General features: G+C 35.0%; 1 protein-coding gene across 11 annotated transcripts in view; it reads left to right on the top strand.

Annotated features, from left to right (window-relative positions):
- The window catches only part of TENM3 (teneurin transmembrane protein 3), a 660,890-nt gene that overhangs the window by 316,250 nt on the left and 322,665 nt on the right, over positions 1 to 21,975 (top strand). For all 11 annotated transcript variants that reach the window (XM_087936357.1, XM_087936356.1, XM_087936366.1 and 8 more), the window contains one exon: positions 21,463 to 21,762. In XM_087936357.1, the coding sequence (XP_087792483.1) occupies positions 21,531 to 21,762 (232 nt within the window). In that variant the 5' untranslated portion in view covers positions 21,463 to 21,530. The remainder of the gene's footprint in view (positions 1 to 21,462; positions 21,763 to 21,975) is intronic.

Here is a 21,975-nt window from a genome sequence, read left to right as displayed (position 1 = left end):
TAGTAATTCAGTCATTCAGAATGGAGAGGACAATGTATTAACATCAGAACAGGTGCTTTAGCCTCATCCGTGCACACGATAACTAAAAGGATCAAGCATAGTAACATTGTGACAATTGTCTTGCTTCTTTATTTCATACACCCCTTACAATTAATATGCATATATTTTTTTCTCAGTATACATGGTCTTATTGGTTTTAAATATTTGACATATTTTAAAGGACTTGAATGCTGGTACTATGTTTATAAACATAGAAGTCTTTCGTCTGCCTATTCCTTTATTTTTTGTACAATGCACTAAATCGACTATCTGCTGTTAAGAAGCTATTAGAACATTCACATCCAACGCTAGGAGTATCATACAATCAGACTGGTGTCAAGGTAGAAATTTTAGTGGCTAAGAATATGGAAGAGACTGACCTTGTTCTCTGCATGTTAGCTTTACACTGAACAAAACAGATGGCATTTTGAATTATTCACATCAGTGAAAGCTTATAACTGTTAGCATTGGTGACAGCAATAGAACATGCATACATGTTTTTATATCTTTTTTGTCCAATGTCTGACCTGCTAACACTTGAAAGATTTTCTTTCTTAAATTTGTTTATTCTCATGAGATATTCCCACTTTTTTCCATAATATTTGATCTGGTCCAAAAGGGTGAATTAAGATTAATTATTTTTCCATTATTCACTAGGACATGCCATAATGATTTATAGAATGAGTAAAACTACAAAGAATTCAGAATCTCAGACAGTGTAAGATTTTACTATATTCTGATAAAATTTATTTTCTAGGTGGACTATATATCTGTATTTCTTGCTTCATTTTATTAAGATGCAAGTGTAGCGTATTTAGTTTTTCTGTAAAACAAAGTAAACTGAAAATGATATCAGATAAGAATAAAAATCTGTAAAAGTTTAGGAGTAGAACTTTAGATTATGTTCTGACTCTTGTTTTACTTGATATAAGGCCCTTCTTAACTGGGGACTGATAAACTTCCATTTTGATGGAAAGAAAGAATATATGGATGGTCTATAACTCCTTTGCATTATTTTATATTTTATTACAATATTTCCTATTATGGTTCGCACAGTCAACCAGATGCTCAAACGTATTACATAATATTGAAGGCATCTTTTTGGCAAGTTTTACAAGATTTTTTTCTGTGTGTGACTGACCTGTTGAAAAGTTGTATTTTCTATATTTTCACACTTTGCGTTACTGGTTACTGGTTAGAACTGAGTTCTTGTCTGGGCTTAATTTGAGAGTTATATCTCATCTACATGAAATTCTGGCAAGTAATTGTTTTAAACGAATGATTCTACATTATGGTAGAAATTATGTTGGGAACAGCAACAATAATATGAGGCAAAAAGCCATTAGTTGTACCTTTAAGAAAGCTTGCAGTCTCCAATCTACTTTGTAAAATTTAATCTGTATCTCCTTCAGTACAAAATGTATCTGGCCTACAAAAAAGCCATATTTATTAGAAAATTGAACTTCCAGTGGAGATTATGATGGCAATATTCAACCTTTTCAGTTAACAAGAAAGAAAGACGGGGTAGGTGGGGAGGGAGGGAGGGGACAGGGGGGAGAGAGAGAATTCAAGTAATAAATCCTATGTAAAAGAGAATAGGAATTTCTAAGGACTTGTTCCAAAGCTCACAGCTACAGTTATAACCATTTCAGATTTTACAGTACTAGCAATAGTAATAATTTCATATATTATTGTTTTATATATATGATTTATTTTTAGATAAAATTTATTGTGTATACATTTCATTCCGTAATAGACATACATTGACAATATTTTTGGTAAATGAGACCAATAATCTAGCTTTAACTGACGTCTTAATATAATGTCAAATAAACCTGAATTGAAATTATGTTTATTTGATATTCTAACTTCAGAAGACAGCATGAGAGAAACAGTAATTAAAAAAACAGCTTAACAAGGCATTTGTAACTGAGAATGTGTGAAAAAAGGGTTAAAGATCTGCTGTCACAACTGCCCACCGAAGAGAGTTTGGCAGTCTCTTTTCACTATATTGTGCTTGCATTCTGATTAAAGCCTGTTGCTCAAGGTTTTCTATGGGAGTGAGTTGCAGTCAACAACCATGTATGGTGTGTTTTTTTCTAGGGATTTCCTAAAATAACTTATATAGAAAAATACATGAGAACATATGCATACTCTTTATTCATTTTTCATATAGAGTTGTTCCAGTTTTTTAATCAGACATTTACAACCTTTCCCCAATTCTTAGTGTATTTTTATCCAAAAAATATTGTCTGTCATGCTTTTTTTTTTTTACTTTTTGGCTTTTACAAGCAAATAGAAATTATATTGATCTTAATCCCTACCTTAAATCCAAAGGGAGTTTATTGTTAAATAAAGTTTGGCACTATAAAGTCGAGGTAATGATTGGGGCAGTTGGAGCAGATTACTATAATTTTTTTTCTAAAATTGCTATTTTATAGTCGAAGATATATGAATGTGAGCCAGCCATTAAATTTACTATTTAATCTCTGCTATCATGCAGCTTTATGAAAAGTACTTCATTTTTTATAATTACATCAAAAAGAATTTTTGCTAATTCATCCTGCCTGCATAATTTCTTCCGAAGGACTCTTGACAGTATAACAATAAGTAGATCAGAGCTGGAATCCTCTTCACTTTGACTTGTATGAAGTTTGGTAATTCACATGTTAGTGGTTTACAGACAGTAGCAATTATTCAAGTTTATATAGAATTTAAGTGATTTGTCTTTCCTATTCAATGTTTATTACTATTCATGAACCACAAGCCACTAGGGTAGGGAGAGTATTTGATCCTGGGAAGAATAAGTGAAAAATGCTAGGAGTGTGTGCCAAGAGCATATACATCCTAGAAGGTTCATCCAGGGTTTGAGGGCCATCCCTCTACCAGCTACATCAAGCAAGCACCAATATTGGATGACAGAAATATAGCAGAATGCTTTAGTGACAACAGCAAGGTATTTTGATTTTTTTTTTAGAATGGTCATTAAGTGAATGCGATGGGCATTTTTGGCCAAAGATGGAAGTATGCATTAGCAACCAGCAAAAATTAGCAAATTGCTCTCATGTGACCATGGGACACTGCAAATATCTGTAATGGTGAGCTGTTATCAAGCATCCAAAATACAATCATGACTTCAGGGTATGTGTGCAGCCATTGTAACTCCAAAAATGGATCATAAGTAACTCTGGGGTGGCCTATAATATCTTCAAATGGTTTATGAGACCTGTCATAACTGAAATTTTGCACAGCAGAGATATATAAATACAAGATAATTTAGAAGACATCCCCTATTTACAAGAACTTCTGGTATTAGAAAATAGAAATTAGATCAGGACACCGGTCATTACTAAGTCAGAATGCTGCAGCAGATATGCAAACGTCTGGCAAGGAATAGAAGCAGAATAATTAGAGGATCTAACCAAGTGGTCAGATTCAAATAATTTAACAGCTGGTTCTCTGCCCTAATGACCAGCTGGGTAGGTGTGGGTGGGTAGTCATGTAACTTGGTGGGCGTAGCCAACTTAACATCACTCACATCAAGGGGCACCTCACCTTGCCCAGCCTCTCCTCACCATGCCTGACCCCACCTCACTTGTCCCCTCCCCTCCCAGGCACTCCTTATCACAGCCAGCCTCACTTCACCTCACCCGGCCTCTCCTTGACTTACGACCACAATTGACCCCAAAATTTATGTTGCTAAGTGAGAAATTTATTAATTTATTTATTAACACAGTTTTCAACCATCTGAATTTTGATCATGTGACCATGGGGCTGCTGCAACAATTGTGTGAAAAATGGTGATAAGTCACTTTTACAGTGCCACTGTAACTTTGAATGCTCACTAAATTAACTGCTGTAAGTCAAGGATTAACTGTACAAAAATACAGTTCTCTGCTTGCAAAAAGCTACCCTAAATACCAATCATTAGATTAGAAATGGACGAATACACAGTGAAAATCAATGATACCCACAGCCAGCATTTGAACCTAAACCATTCTGTTTGAATACCTTCCTTTTCATCATCAATACCTGCAATCTGGTGTTACAAATCAGGCAGGATGCTAGAGCACCTTAAGGAATCAAAGTAGTGAAAAGGCAACAATAATTATCAGCAGCCAACTTTTGCTCATAAAATGAAACACTTTAGCAGAGAGTTCATTTAAGCTCTCAAGAAAGTGAGTGGGCATACTTGGCCTACAAAACACCAAGCTAAAGAGACAAAGTATATAGGGAACCCAGGTTCAAGTCTCTGTCCTCCCAGATTTTCAGGATCACAATAAAATTAGTACATGCCACAGATATCCAAATAAACTTCAAGCTTGGTGCCATGTTACTAAGATTTATTATCAGAGAGAAAACTAAAACAAATTGGATGGATGATCCACACCTCTACCTCCTTTTAAAAAAAATCTTACTATCAGCAATCATGTTCCTTGGCCACTCCGAAGTGATACAAGAGACTTCTATCCAAAAGGTGCTTTTTCAAGAGGCAAAGAGACTTTCTGGAAACCAAGAAAGTCCAGTTGCCTCTTGTTGTGGCCCGGCGGCAGTTGATGGAGCTGGCAGCAGAGTCAGATAATGAGGAGGTTGGGGAGGAAACTGGGCTAGTCCTGGAGGCTGAGGAAGGCTCAGACAAGGGGTCCGCGTCAAAAGCAGAGATGGGGCCAGGGTAGGCTGGCAGTCATCAGCTGCCTTTTGCCTCGACACCACTGAGGTGGGGGAGCTTCTGGAACCAATTCCCAGCCTGCCCATGCGTAGAACTGCCAAAATGAAGGAACAATTAAGAACTCAGGGTCAACATGGGAATAAGGCCACAGGTGGATGATGCATGGCCCTTCCCATGAGGATTAAAAGAGGAGAAAAAGGGGAAAGGGCTTTTGTAGGAAACGACTTGCTTGTTTGTTCATTTGTTCCAGCCTCATGAAGATTTGTCTGTGTAACCCAGCCCTTCCCTGTCAGCACTGCATGTGGAAATATTTGCCGGGCACCTTTCCAGGATAGATAAGGTTTGCGCTAATTAGTATACCTTTGCAATACTGTTCGCCAAGCCGCTGACTGAATGTGAATGCACTAAATTCACATTAATTTAATAAAAGAGATTTTGACAGGACTCAGAGTTGGCTTAGTGCTTTTTGGGGAAGCCTAGGACAGAACACCTCTTTAAATAAGCACCTTTGGGACAACCATGACCTGGATGACTGAAGAATCCTCATAGACAAGAGATTCCTGTGCTCACTGAACTAACAAAGCACCCTTTCCAACCCAGGAGAAGCACTCCTTAGGTCCATTTGCATCACTTAAAGATACCAGCTGGTCTCACTCACCTCACAAGATATCCTAAGGAAATCATCCAGATTTAAGGGAAGACCACGTGCCCCCAGAAAGGCAGTAAAAAAAAAATCCGACAGTGCCAAGCTTGCATCCTGCCTCTCAGCCATTCCTTAACTCAATCAGGCAGGTAGCAGTGGTCCGAAAAGATTACATCATTGCTTTCCTATCGGTTGGGGGGAGAGACCTGAAGCCTCTATTTTTGTAACTAACAAACAAGCCAAAAACTAGCCAGATCACTCCATTTAGAGAAGATTATGGATCAAGGGAAGAAAGAGGCACATGATCGCCCCTTCCCACCTTTAATTGGGAACAGAGAAGGCAAGGAGTGGCTGGGAGGATATTCAGCTGTGTTGGAAATACACTGCAAAAGGACAGTGCCAGGAACCACTAAAGCAGTGTAAAAAGCTTAAAACAACCCTTCCCTTTTAAGAATGTAAAGCCCTGGAATAAAAGTACCAGCAAAGGGAAAAAAAACTCCAGAGAAGCCACTCAGGCTATAAGAAAGTCTGAGCATACTGCCAAGAGCCATTAATAGCTGCTACAATGTAAAAAGGCTTAACAGCAGAGGCAGTTTCTGAAAACACTTAAGCAAGGCAATAAAGTTAGGCAGGATTAGGCTAGAAACAACACACAGAGGCCCAGCAGAACACTTCATTCCTGCCTTCCTGACAGGATTAAACCCATAGCTGGGAAAAACAAAAGGCTGTTGGAAGGAGGTTTCTTCCAACAGCTGGTTCGTCAAATTGTTCATAACGGTAGCTACCAGTTTTCTTGAACTGGTGCAAACCATCTGAATCCCACAATTGAACCAAGGTATGCCAAAGAAATGTGGTTGAAACACAGTCAAGAAGAGGTCAATCTATCTACCAATAGCAAAGAAAGGAGATTTAATAATATACTGTTAACTATGATAACTTTAAAGTTGCCAGGAAAATAATGCTTGTGAACATCCAATGGAGATTAGGGCTTTACATGGGGAAAAAAATGTCAGGTATTCATTTGATGTTGGAAAAGTCTAAAGAACATGAGACTTCACTGCTAATACATCATAGAATACTTGGGTCAGTCACTCTTTCTCTGGCCAATCTAACTCACAGATTTATTGTTGTGGGGAAAATAAGAATAGGAAGCAGGGGTGGGATGCTACTGGTTTGGCCCAGTTCTATGGAACTGGCAACTCTAAAGAGCAGCAGACACCAAACCAGTTTGCTGCAACCTTTTGGTCATCTGTTTAGCTCACCCACCCGTCCAGGCTTTTGGCTGTCCTTTATTTCCTGTTTTTTCAACCTCAGCTGCTTTGCGCAGTACAGCTGGGGTTGAAAAAGCAGGAAAGAAGAGGATTTTCAAACGCTGCACACCTGCGTGCAGTGCTTGTCAGCTGTCTGGGCAACACAGCTGATGTTTTTTTGCAAATGCTGTACATGCGCACACAAAACACATTCTCACCAAACCAGTAGTAACACTAGTTGAATCCCACCCCTGGTAGGAAGTAGTATTCTGTATGTTCATCACTTTTGAGTTACTTATAAAATAATTAATATTTATTAATAAATAAATAATAAAAATCTAATAAAGAAAGAAACAACAATACAAAAAGATGTATGTAAGTGCTTCATTGATGATAAAAAAAACTTTACTTGACAGTCATTTTAGATTATGTTAAAACATGGCGATACAAAATATTGTTATCACATCAAGCCTATACAAAGTGGAGGAAATCACAGTATAGACAGAACATGGCAACATAGATTGACTCCATGTTGATAGAGAAGTGAGGAAAAGCTGTATATTATTGCCTTATTTACTCAAAATATAGATATTGAAAAAAAGTGGACTGGAAGAAAGTGAGCATAATTTTAAAATTGGAGAAAGAAATATCAATAACCTGTGCTATGCTGATGGTACTTCTCTGTTAGCAAAATCTGCAAATGCTAATAATGAAAGTCAGTGAGCACAACGAAAATACAGGACTATGATTACAACCAGGAGTGGGATTCTACCAGTTCGCACCTATTCACTAGAACCGGTTGTTAACATTCTAAGCAGTTCAGAGAACCAGTTGTTAGAAGAAATTACTGGCCTAATCCTGTAAGGAAGGCAAGAAGGAAACATTCTGGTGTTGCTTACAGAAACTGCCTCTCTGTTAACCCTTATTACATTCTTGGCAGGACTAGACTTCCTATCTCAGGAACATCTCTGGAGTTTTTTTTCCTTCCTTTGCTGGTACTTTGCTTGTGTGGAGTGACCATTCAAAGTTACAATGGCATTGAAAAAAATGACTTATGACTATTTTTCACACTTATGACTGTTGCAGCATCCCCACAGTCATGAGAGGCCAGGCGAGGAGATGCGTTCCTTGATGTGAGTGATATTGAGTTGGCCACATCCAGCCAATAACATGACCACCAAGCCATGTCCACCCAGTCACATGACCACCAAGTCACACCCACCACCTAAGCCACTCCCACAGAACCAGTTGTTAAAAATTTGAATCCCACCCCTGATTACAACCAAATGAATGGCAGCAGGTTCAGCAATCAGACTTATAATAATCAATCCATTTAGGTGTACTGGTTTATGTATTTCATTACATAAGTAATTAGAGAATATATATAAATATAGAGGAAATTTCTTTTTTATTTCTATGTTGATTAAATAAGTAGAAGTCACATTTCATTTCCCTGTTAATAAAAAAGTACAATTGAATAAATGCCTTACGTTGCATAACAATCTATTTTCAAATAATTCCTCAATGTTTGACAAATGATGATTTCTTAATGTGTTCCTGAATGTTCCTTTTGTAATTTTTTTGTCATAGTAATATGTTTTTTATTTGCTCTTCTATAAGTGTCTCAAAATTGGAGCCACCCAGAATATAAGATGAGTCACTATATAAATGTTTTAAATCAATCGATCAATTATATTGTTAACTAATTGTCAGTTTTATAGAAAGTTATGATTACTAGCTAATTTTCAGAACTCTAACTTTACCAAAAAAACAACAACAAGAGAGAGAAGGGAATATATATAATCCACATTAATTAGTATAATTATCTTTATAGATGATTACTTGCTTGGATATTTAAGTTTTCAGCAACTATATTTTCTGAAATGGCATATTAGAAGAGAAGAGAGAAGAAAAGAGAAGAGAAGAGAGTTGGAAGGGACCTTAGAGGTCTCTACTTAGGCAGGAAACCCTACACCACTTCAGACAAATGGTTATTTAATCTCTTCTTTAAAACTTCCAGTATTGGAGTATTTACAACTTCTGGAGGCAAGTTGTTCTACTCATAAATTGTTGTAACTGTCAGGAAATCTCACCTTAGTTCTAAGTTGCTTCTCTCCTTGATTAGTTTCCACCCATTGCTTCTTGTTCTATCCTCAGGTGCTTTGGAGACTCCCTCTTCTTTCTGGCAGCCCCTGAGATATTGGAACACTGCTACCATGTTACCCCTAGTCCTTCTTTTCGTAAGACTAGACATACCTAGGTCCTGCAACCGTTCTTTATATGTTTTAGCCTCCAGTCCCCTAATCATCTTTGTTGCTTTTCTCTGCACTCACTGTAGAATCTCAACATCTTTTTTACATCATGTCGACCAAAATTGGATGCAGTATTCCAAGTATGGCCTTACCAAGGCATTATAAAGTGATATTAACACTTCACGTGATCTTGATTCTATCCCTCTTTTTATGCAGCCTAGAACTGTGTTGGCTCTTTTGGCAGCTGCAGCACATTGTTGGCTCATATTTATTTGTCCACTAGGACTCCAGGATCCCTCTCACAGTCACCACTATTGAGCACGTATGCTGTACCTGTACATTTTTTTCTTGCCTAAATGTAGAACCTTACTTTTTTCACCATTGAATTTTATTTTGTTTGATAGCACCCTAAAATAGTTTAGTACAACTATTTTAAGGAAACATAAAAACATCTTTGGATATAGGTTCAGAAGTAAATCTAATAGTGTTCAGGCTTAGATATGTGCTGAATTAATTTAGATTCAGTAATAGGTATCTTTTAGGAAAGCAAATAATGTATTTATACTTAATTGATTTTGAAGTTTAAGGGTAAGCTGAGGTCTTCCAGAAATTTTCTTAGGATGGACTATCATAGGGCATTTTAGATTAAAAATACCACCATTAAGAATACTTTATATTTGTATATAATAGTATAGGCTTCTGATACTAACTACTGTTGATGAATTAAGAGTCATACTTTAGTGAAAAGGCAGAGCTACAGATTGCCTTATGCACTTATTCAGAAAATGATTTCTTGAGTCACTTGATTTGTGACATATATCACTTTAAGTCAATGAAGTGAAAATTCCATCATTTTTTTCATGTGTTTTAAATTTTTCTGAGTGTTTATTTGTAATAGGTTTTATGGATGATTAGTTATGTGAATTGTTTCAGGAGGGGTTCCCCTCCTAGTGGGACCATTTATTACATTTTTTATAAACCTCAATTTACATTTAAACATTTTATGTTAAAGCACTGGTACTGCTTTCTTTTTTCTTTCTTTAAATTATTTGTGAAAACATATAAAACATTGCAGGAATAATCTCTTTTCTTAAAAACAAATTAGTCTAGTTGGCTATAATTAATTACCATTCCATAAATTTACAAGAAATAACCTTAAGAGGCTGACATTATATTTTAGCTTCAAAATAAGAATAGAATTGTTTGCTTTTTGGATTCTGTTTAATTGCTCTTTTCTGAAAAGTTGGAATGGTCATTTTATCTCATTTTTATCAATTAATGCTAGGATGCATTATCAACCTTATTAGGGTGCAGGAATACTTTACATAAGGTATGTCCAATCTAGGGCCCACAAGCGGCCCTGGACAGCAAGTAATGTGTCTCTATAAGATTGTAAACTTGTAATGTTTAGTGATATTTATATGTATACATTAACGATGTTATATATTTTATAAGTAACTCAAGACAATTCCTCTTCACTCAGTGCAACCCAGGCAAGCCAAAAGGTTGGACCCCTGTGCTCTCTATATATTATGATTTCAGAAAATCACTTTACAAAGTTACTATAGCAAGTTATATGGTATGACATTTAAAATGACACTTAGTTTACTCTAAAGCAGGGGTCTCCAACCTTGGCAAATTTAAGACTTGTGGACTTCAACTCCTAGAATTCCTCAGCCAGCTTCGTTCCAATTCTGGGAGTTGAAGTTCACAAGTCTTAAAGTTGTCAAGGTTGGAGACCCCTGCTCTAAAGTCATATTCAAAAGTACATGATGAAACCAAAGTGTCAGATGAACCATGAATTCCTCAATATTTTTATAACGTGTGAGAAGTAAATGGAATGCTTATTAAATTAACGGATGACACTAAATTAAGTGAGATAGATAATGCATGGCAAAATGCTATTTATATGTTATTTTTAAAATGTTGGAAATGATGGAATGAACTTTTAACAGGTACCGGTGCAATATTCTTCAGTTACAAACATAGCCAAAAGATCTGAAAGAATGCACTTCAGAAGAACAGGCACAAAAAAAGAGACTGAAGTTTGCAATAATGCACATTGACAAACCATGGTCCTTATTAGAGAATATTCTTTGAACAGATAAAACAAATATAGAGGTTTTTAGTAAGTCATATCCTTTAGACTCATAGAAGATGCTTTGAAAGAAAAGAACACCCTCTCTATTGTGACACATGGAAGTACCCCAAAATGTTACAGGACTGCTTTTCTGCCTTCAATATACAGCACTTTGAATGTTTACAGAGTACAATGAAATCAGAAGATTATTAAGGCATTCTGGAGTGAAATATAAAATCCAGTATTAGAAAGCTCTGTGGTCATAGTTCCTCCACCAGGATAATGACCCATGACATATAATGTTGATTGGCATCTATAAAATCCTATGTGGTTGGTAGGTCTGGTTACTTGAGGTAATGACTGTCTTCCATATTATCTGCTTGGCCAATTCATCTAGTAGGCTTGGCGCCCTCTGGATTTCATTAATTAAACAATGTCATCCGACAGGATCCTGAAAGTGTGCCTTCTTTGTGCCTTCTCTCTGGAATGAAATTCCCTGTGAAACTTGAATAGATTTCACAATACTCCTATTTCAAAGAGCCTTAAATGATTGGCTTTTCACCCTGGTCTTGGCAAGGATAACTGACCCCCTTTCTTCTGTTTTTATTCGCATCAGGGTTTCTTTTCTTTTGTTCTGTTTTGTGCTGTTTTGTTTTGAGGATTCTTCCTTCCTTCCTTCCTTTTTATTGATTTATGTTCTTAAATGTAATTTACAATTGTAAACTGCCCAATCGCTGGGGAATCAGATGGTATATAAATCAGCCAACTGTTTAGACTAACCATAATTTATTAAATATTTATGCTACCCGATATTTTCATCATCATCATCATCATCATCATCATCATCATCAGCAGCAGCAGCAGCAGTTTGATTCAGTCTGGGACTGGTTAAAAACTTAGCAGTTCAAGCCCTAACCAAGGACCTAAGAGCTGTTCAGGTAGCATCTGAGTATATAGGCAGTTCCAAGTAAGGTGGGTTTTTTTCAAAGTAAGAATATTTAGGTGTAACGAGTTCAAAATTTCCAGGTATCTAGATGGTACAACCGTTGATTTCTTCCTCCATAATCGCTCAACTTCCATCATGATATTTCATTATTTTTTCTACCTGTTTCTTTTCAATTTGTGCATCACCTGGTATTGGAATATTAATGAATCTTTTTTTTTTCTTTTCTACAATAGTAATGTCAGGCGTATTGTGGGCCAGATGTCTGTCTGTTTGGATTTGAAAGTCCCACAAGTTCTTGACCTGTTCATTTTCAAGAACTTTGTCAACTTGATGTTTCCAGTAATTTTTGCTGCATTCAAACCCAAACTTCTGGCAAAGCTTCCAATGTATAATTTTGGCAACTTGATTTTGATGTTGTACATAATCAGTGTGAAATTTTGCTGCAGCCACTGGCAAAATCATCCACTGGTTATGATTTTTATTATATTTTATTTTACTGTTTTTATTTTACTATACTTTATATTATTGTTGTTATAATTTGTCACACAATCATTTAGATATTTAGACTGGATTTGGGATTATTATTCATCTTTGAGTCATTCTCAAGGACCTGGGATAAGCAGATATTAAAGGCATCATCAAAGAATCTAAACAATTCCAAGTAAAGCTGTCTTTTGCAATTGACTGATGGTGATTTTGTTAATGCCGATGGTATTCAAGTGATGCTCCTGATGTTTTGATATTGCACCCAATGCACCTATTGCAATTGGTACTAAGTTTGCCTTCTATTGTCACCTTTGTTCAATTTTTATTTGCAGATCTTTGTGTTTTATGATTTTCCCCAGTTCTTTTTCTTCTATTCTGTTGTCTCCAGATCCTGCAGTGTCCATTATCCCCCCTTTTTTGCTCTTTCTTCTTGACATTTCATAAGTCTGGGATGTTATGTGTCAGATACCGCATACTGTTTGAATTCTAAAGTCCCAGAGCACTTTGGTATCTCCATTTTCCATTTTGTGGTCCTGCCAGTTCTTGCTTGCAGGCAAATTGTATTTCTTGCAGATATTGCAATGCATCATTGTTGTTACTTTGTCATGTCATTGTTTGTAGTCAGTCTGTTCAGTCTTCTTGATGCAGCTAACTAGGCGGTACATTATTTCTTTAACATCTTTGCAGACAGAATTTGCTCTCTGTTGCTGTGGCTTTGTATGCATTTTTTCTTAAGGCTTGATGTTGTGCAACCAAAATTAACCCCTCTGTGTCTTTATAAATTTTCCTGCTCTTGGCCATTGTAAGGTCTTCTGATTATCTGCTACTTTGTGTCTGTGTTTGTCTCTGTGTTCTATTTTCTATTGTGTGTATTTACTAGCCATGTGATACTTTGTCTTGCTATGTCTCTTTTTTAGTCTTCATTTGTTTTTTCTTGTAGGTCAGTTTGGTATCTCCAGTAGTCAGTAAGCCAGTAGTCAGTAAGCCTTCTTGATATACCAGCTTAAGTGTATGTTCTTTGTTGTCCTTCAGATATTCTTCCAATGCCCTGTTTCTTCTTCAGTTGTGTGGTGTATTTGCAACACTCCATGTCCACCTATTTTCTTTGGTAAGTAGCCTGTCAGTATCACTGCCTAGTTGAAGAGCATGATTCATTGTCATTCTTTTTTTCTAGTCTTTCTACTCAGGGCTTTTAGTTCTGCCTGAGTCCAGTTTGCTATTACAGCAGTGTATCTAATGACTGGAAATTACACAGATGTTAGTTGCCTTGGTAATATTTCCTCTGCTGAATTCAGACTTTAAGGTCTTCTTCACTCTGATGATATGCTCATTTTAATCTTCTTCTTGACTTCGATGTGCTTACCGTTAGCTTGAAGGATACCCAGGTATTTTTAATGATATTCCCCAGACTCTTGATGTTACTTCCATAGGGCATCTTGCTTCCTTCGGTTTTCACAATTTTTCTGCTATTGATGGTGAGGGTGACACATTTGACCAGTCCAATTCCATTGCAATATCTTGGCTGTAAATATGAACAGTGTTGAGCAACGATTCCTTTTCAGGAGGTGGTTTTCCATGCAATTTGTTCCATAGTAAATACCTGGCTGTGTATTTGATACTATAACTAGTTCTTCTACCTTTTTTTTTTAGCAATAATATGGTTAATTTTCTTTCTATGTGGTCTGTTTGGTGATGTCCATATTTATGGATGTAATTTTGATTGTTTAATGGCTGTATCAGGAATGAAGAAATAATTGGAATGGAATAATTTGCCAAGTCATATTTCTAATACATGTTGGTTTCCTAAACCATACAATCCAACTATATTTTCCTCCTTAATTCCAACTTTGGTGTTCCTCTCTCTAGTCACAGCTAGCATACTAGGCTTTCAAGTTATGTCAACTTCAGATTGAATTTGATGATAATTCTCATCTACCTCCTCTTCACATGCATCAATAGTTACAGTGATGAGCTGACCACGAAGCGTAACTGTTATTGTATTCAATTGTTGATTGCATTTCAGCCATACATTATTCTTGCCATATCTTTTTTAATTATAAATTTTAGTTTTCTTTGTTTATGTTCTGAATAGCAAACACTGTGATCTTCTGAATGAAAGTGTCCACTCCAGTCCACCTAATTTGTTTTCTATTGTGTGTATTTACATTGGTTTCACATTATTTTTCACTGTTTTGACCTTTTCTGTGTTCATGGTATTTATATTCCATGTTCCCAGAGTAATTCTGTCTTTGTAGTTTGAGATTTTCTTTCTTTTTTATAGAAAGCTTTAATATAGCCAAGTGATAAATACCATTAGTCCTGTTAAAGAACATAGCTCTTCCTCAGTAGCATGTTGAATGCAATCCAATCTGAGAGGCCCATCATCCACCACTAGACCAACAATCATTTTATATTTATTCTCCATAAAATTTTCTTAGTGAAAATTCAGGATTAGCTACCATTACTTTCTCCCATATATGATAGACTTCACTTAGCAACCACATTTATTTATTTAGCATAGGGCATATCATATATGGACTAGCAATATAAATTAACATTTTAACTAATTAGTAGATCCCAATAAAATATAAATGTTAAAAAGATATATATTCAAATATCAATGTGTAGGCAATTTAACTATTGAAGTGCAGCATCATTTATATGATACTGGACCGATATTTGTCCTCAGCGTATGATGTGATCTACAGTTTGATTTGGGACCCTCGGTAGTCACACTGAGGGGAGGATATTATGCCCCATTTATACAAAGATTCCCAGCAGATACCTTGTGAGGAGCAAATGCTGTTCAGGATTGTTCATTGCTGACATGGTAGTTCAAAGCCTGGCAGCTTTTTTGTGGAGTCATTTATATGTCTTCCTATATCTGGGCATTCAGCAACCCATTTGGCTTTTCATTGGGAATTAAAAGTTGTTGGGCAAATGTTGTGCAAGTGGCAGCGGGGCTCCCTGGATTTAAGTCTTCCTGCTGATGAATGTCAGCTTGCACTAGTAGAACTAAGTTGTTCATAATTTTTGCCTGAAGTGTTATGTGGTCAGAACAGGAAGCCAGCAAGTTGGAGAGGTTTTAATACAACTGTTCATGTCATAGAATATGATGTCTAACTTACTAGAATTACTTAGCAATTATATTTGGGACTGTTAATCTTCATTGCTAAACATTGCAGTTGCTAAGCAGAAAAATCATGTGACCACAGTGGACTTATAACACAATTTCCCATTTGGTTGTTATATCACATGACTGCAGTTTGAAATTTTGACTGCAGCTGTCAACCCATTTTTTCCATGTTCGGCTCATTGTGACAGAGTGGGAGCAAACAGGCTGATCTCAGGAATCCTTAAGGAATTCTTCATTGACTGGCCAGGAAATGTTACTTGACCAATTAGGATTTTTTTCTGGCTAAGTAAATAGTTCCAGAGAAATCTGTAGGCCGTTTTAAAATGAAGCTGCTAGGACTGCCAAAGATATTAACAAAAAAGATGACAGTGAAACAGAAGGAAGAATTAGAAAGGAAATTAGGGATCCAAACAACAACAAAAAATGAAATACCTTGGGGTATGGTTAACAGCTAAATGCTCATCGATAAAAACAGACAATTATGAAAAACTGCTAAAACAAATACAAAAAGATTTGGAAAATTGGGGGAAACTCCAAATATCACTGATAGGGAGAATTGCCACTATTAAGATGATGCTATTTGCCTTTCAAGTAATCCCAATAAAACTAGGTAAAATAACTTCGAAGAACTGAACAAAGCAATTAAGAAGTTTATCTAGCAAGGGAAAAAAGCCCGAATAAAACTTAAACTTCTGCAAAATAGTAAGGATAAAGGAGGGTTCGGACTTCCAGATTGGGAACTCTACTATCAGGCCGCGGTATCAGTATGGATTAAAGATTGGATAAACCTAAAGAATAAAAAATTATTGACATTAGAAGGGCATGACATGCAAATTGGCTGGCATGCATTCATGTGGGAAGGGAAAAGCAAATTTCATTCATATTTTCAAAGACACCAAATTAGAGATACACTATTAAGGGAATAGGAACAATTGAAACAAAATCATTACACAAAGATCCCAATCTGGTTGTTGACCAAGGAAGCAATGGTATACCCGAATGTTTTAGATCTAGACAAGAAAGTGAGTTATAAAGAGATATTGTATGATAAAGGGAAATTAAAATCTAAGCAGGAATTGATGTCACAAGGAATACAAATAAGCTGGTGGCCATACCTACAGATACAAACTAGATACAAGAAGGATATAGAACAGTATATGGGATACACTTAGAACAACAAGAATTAGATAAAAATTTACAAGGGCCAGAGAGAAAAATGATTTCTAAAATGTATAAATATCTGTTGAGTTATAAATTGGAAGAAGAAAATGTGAAAGAAACAATGACAACCTGGACCAAAATTTTTGAATATAGCATCAATTTGGAAGATTGGAAAAATCTATGGATAATAAAATATAAACTAACTTTATCAGCAGCTTACAAAGAGAATTTGTACAAAATGTTCTATCACTGGCATTTACCGCCAGCGAGACTTGCAAAAATGTTCCTCAATAATTTGGCAAACTGTTGGAAATGTGGCTATGAGTAGGGAAGCTACTATCTTATGTGGTGGACCTGCCCAAAAGCAAAAAAATATTGGAAGAAAATTAAAAATTGGTTGGAAGAAATCACAAAAGATAAAATTGAGTTGAAACCAGAGATATTTCTATTAGGAATCCTAAAACAGAAAATAAGTAAAAAATGATTGTACATAATACTTCATATATTAACAGCAGCAAGGCTCACCTTTGTTCAAAATTGGAAATGCAAAATATAATTGGAAATGCGAAATATAAATTTATTTAATAAAGTATTTTTAAATTAAAAAAAATAAAAATCTTTATATGCACTTGTAGAGATATACATGCATGAAGAATTCCAATAAATATGTAAGAAATCTTGTTTGTTTAGCACAAGTAAGATTATATTACTTACATTTGCTGTATCATCATGAAAACTGGAAACTTTGGCCTCACAAGTCATGTGTAGAAGAGTTTTTTTTAATTACTGTAAACTATTTCAAACTGTGTTATGTGGGGATAATATTAAGGGCTTACTTGTTTCAGACATGTAAATTGTATTGAAATTTCATGCATTACCTATACTAAAGAAATAAACCAAATATACTAAAGTAAATTAAATGTGTATAATTTTCATAAATAGGTTTACATTTTATGGATTAAAAGTAATCCAATTCATTATTAAAATTTGTATATTCAAAGTATAGGAAAATAGACTCAATATTTTCAGTATCTCCCATTGGAATATTCTCATGACAGTGATTTAAAAAAAGTAAATGAAAACATACTGAAGTTTTGACTATGGAATCACTTTTGCTGTAAATCAAAACATTAATTTTCAGGAAATTATTTTGGCATGAGTAGAGACTAGAGATTAAAAAATTGGAACTTCTATTCTCCAAATGAGTTCATATTTTTCATTAGATTATTCTGTTAAAAACATGCTTTGATTTTTTATCGAAGAAAGAAAATCTTATTTTTAAAAAAGTTCACAAGATGAAAAGGTCATGCAATAACGAGATAATTCCATCTGTCTGTCTGCCAGCCTGCCTGTCTAGCTAACTACCTATCTAATTAGTTTCAGGACACTCAGTGTTAGAAAGTCAAGAGAACATTATATCCTTGTATTTTAAGTTTTTTAAGTGTTTTAAGTTTCAATATTAAATACTTGTCAAAATTTAGGAGAAATACATGCTTTGTAGTTTTGTTTTAGGTTTTTTTTTTTTGTAGTTTCCACTTCATATGATGAAAAAAGTCTTTTTTATGATCAAATTTGCTTGTATTTCTAAATCTATATTAGAAGTTTTTTCACATGGGAAAACATTGTTTTCTTTTTCAACTTCTGCTAGAAGTCTGTGAATAATCTCAGGGTAATTCAGTAATGGAAATACTAAAATGAAGCTTCGCTTTGAGGTAGTGACATTCCTCCCAAATTGTCACCATTTTGAGGCCCCTCCTAGGTCATACAGAAAAATAATTCTATCAAGACTGATGAAGAAGCAAAGCATCTATTACAAATCTTCAGTATATCAAAAAGTGGCACATCATTTGCACTATTTTCACAATCAAAGCCTCCATAGCGTAGTATGTGCTCTATGTTCATTGTACATAGTGCATAATTCAGAATTAAAGTTGATTTCTACATGAAAGTATAGTCTGTACAATTTGAATACTACTTAATATTTTTCCTATTTTCTCAAACTTGCTTACAAATATAGGAAATATAATTCATTCTTTGATTTAACAACTACAGTTATATTTTATAAATAATGACCATTTTTAGTGTTTCTTTGTATCTGTACAGGAGAAAGTATACATATGTCCTACCTCTCTCCCATTATTATATTTGATAAAAGAATAAGAAAGGATAACAATTTAAGAGAATGAATGTGTTCGGTTTGACAGGATTATGTGAAGTGTGATATTGCCTAGAAATGTAGAATATGTTTCAACTTCAAAATACCCATTTTGATGTTTTGAGCTCACTAAATAATAAATTATTTCACCTATTTAATTTAACTTTATATTGTCAGTGGCCTATAAAAATAATATTTAGTGTTAATACTTATTTCAACATACACAAACATTCTGTGTATGCTTATTCTCATGCACATTCTTAGTCAATTTTAAGTTTCCCAGATGGACAGTGAAGAAAAATTGAAAGTTTTCTTTTTTATTCTCCATGCACGCACAATCAGCATAAGAAATGAGCAAAAGTTTCCCCTTTATTTTTGTATGCAGCCTTGGCAGTAGTTAATCCCATATATGAGAGACATGTAGCTGTCAGAGGAGATGGAAATGGCTGCCTCGTTTTAACCACGTATTTCATCTTCCTCTAAAAGTAGAATAAAATGAGTACATTCTGAGTACATAAACATTACAAATTAAATGTTAAATTGTAATTCTATGATGTAGCATGTCAGATGTTTATATGCTTAGTTACTGGAATATGGTACTTCTGAAAAACATTGAAGATAAATAGTCATATATGTGCCATTGAAATTTTTGTCTTTTTCAACATATTCAACATTCAGAAATTTGATCTTCATTTTGACAAGATAAAAGAGGATATGATACAACAAATATGTACCATTCACATTTTGTAATCTATTATGTAATCTAAATAAACATAAATGAATATTCACACATAGAAGAAATAAGTACATAATCTCAAATATCTCAGATTAGAATCAGGTACATCAGATCAGGTTCATGGTTAGGAGAGGAACCTGTCCTACTTAAACCTCAGCATTTAGTTCGATTTGCTGCTTGTTGCTGAAGATTGTAATATCATTATGTCTATATTAAAAGGGCTCTTTGAGGCTTTGGAAATAAGGTTATAGATTCCAAACCTGGAAATAGATTTTTAAAAATTGCAAAACAATTGAACAGCAATAATTCCACTGTCCAGAGGATCATTTGCAAGTAAAGAAGTTCTTAAAACAGTTGCTAACTTGCCCAGGCCAGGCTGTCCCAGAAAGTTCAAACCAAGTTCAGAACACAAAATACTATAACAAGTCTCTAAGAAGTCCAGAATTTCATCACATGGTAGCTTGTGCAGGTAGCTTGTGCCACTATTTAAATCAACAGTGCATGAACCTCTCTCATCAGCAAGAAGCTGCACAAACTAGGACATGTTACAGTGCCAGAAGGAAATCTTTGCTGTCCAGAAAGAACATCAGGGCAAAAGTAAGTCTTGCTCATGAAAACCTAGACAATGTGCTTTGGACATGCAACGCAAATATAATTTGTCAATAGTCCCAGAAGACTTGTTTGATGAAAATCAAAGTCAGCATTTTACCAAAAGAATCTGATACCACATGATTTCAGGCTGCTTTGCTGTATCATCCTGGTAGCTCACCACTATAGATTTCACTAGGAATACTTCATTATACCAAAAGATGCTTGGTATTACTGCAGTGTTCTTGGTCAATCCAAAATATTAATAAATCTCAAACCTGAATAATTAAGAAAGTAAAAGTCAGGTTTTGACTTTCTTAGGAGAATATCTATGTGCACACAATTATTGGGCAACTATTAGTGTGTGGTATTATTATGCAACTAAATAAAAAATGAAAATTTGCCCATCTCACTATTTACATCTGTTAAAGTGAGAATAATAAACAAACAACTCAAAATAAACTACTAATAAACATTCCTGATATTTCAAAAAAAAATCAGTGATCAATATACCCTTCTTTTCAATAACATACATATATAGGTTAATTTATATATAACATACATATATAGGTTAACAGTATTCCTAATATTGTTTCTACAGTCTTATACATATACATATAAAATTTATCTAGACTATTTACTAGACTATTTACTGTACCTGACTGAAAGCAAAAACTATTCTAAAATTAAATCTTAAGAACTAACAAAAGTGTGTGTGTGTGTTCATAGAAATATAGAGAGAAATAACATATCATCTGGGTTTTTTTGGAAGTACAGTTTTCGTAGAATTTGAAGAAAACTCTTGTCTGACTGAGAAAGAAGATGTATTATAACAAAAATGCCTGCTCATCTGCATGGTTAAACACAAAAATAGAAATAACTTTCTCCTAAACTGTAATAGAACAAACATTACCTTAAAATCTTTGTTGAGCCTGAACTAAAACCCATCTGGGTGGAATGAGTGAAGTTATCAGTTTAGAAGAAAGATTCGAATAACACATTTGATGTGGCATTCACACAAACTGGAGAAGAACTTCAACTGGAATAAGTACATAAAGTATAATTGGTCTTGTGTAAGAGTTTATATATTTGAAATTTGCACAAACTTCTAGATTCTAATAGCTTTAAAAGTTGGAAATTGAAAGGGAGTCACATTTCTCCTTCATGGTGGTATTTGGCTATGGAAAGAATGAATAAACTTCTAATACACGTGTGAGTTGCTCAAACACACACACACACACACACACACACACACACACACACAAACATATATAGAGGGAGAATCTGTTTCCAACATATACTCTATTTAATTCTGTTCCAGGTAAATAATTGAATGTATCGAAGAATTCCAGGTGGTATGATCTGACGCGCATATAGAAGGAATGAAGCATGGATGTGAAAGAACGCAGACCTTATTGCTCCCTGACAAAGAGCAGAAGAGACAAGGAAAGGCGTTATACAAATTCTTCCACAGAAAATGAAGAATGCAGAGTGCCTACTCAGAAGTCCTACAGTTCAAGTGAAACCTTGAAAGCTTTTGATCATGATTCTTCCAGACTGCTGTATGGAAACCGGGTAAAAGATTTAGTCCCCAGGGAATCTGATGAATATACCAGACAAGGTAGGCAATTAGCATAAACCTCCTTTATGACTGTGTACATTGTCCTCTGTGTGGTCCATCTTCTCATGCCAGTAATATGAATGATTCACCAATTGTATATTATATTGCTACCATATTAGTTTCAAACTTTAATGTGATTATTCATGTTAATACTTATTTATTTACCATCTATGTGCCTTATCAGTGTAAAAAAGCTATTTTGCAAAACATACA

This window comes from Pseudonaja textilis, chromosome 6 (assembly GCF_049901715.1).
Source record: "Pseudonaja textilis isolate UNSWEBS1 chromosome 6, rPseTex1.2, whole genome shotgun sequence".
NCBI classification, from domain to species: Eukaryota; Metazoa; Chordata; class Lepidosauria; order Squamata; family Elapidae; genus Pseudonaja; species Pseudonaja textilis.
Note: the sequence above shows the minus strand (reverse complement) of the source record. Positions and strands in the feature narration are given on the sequence as shown.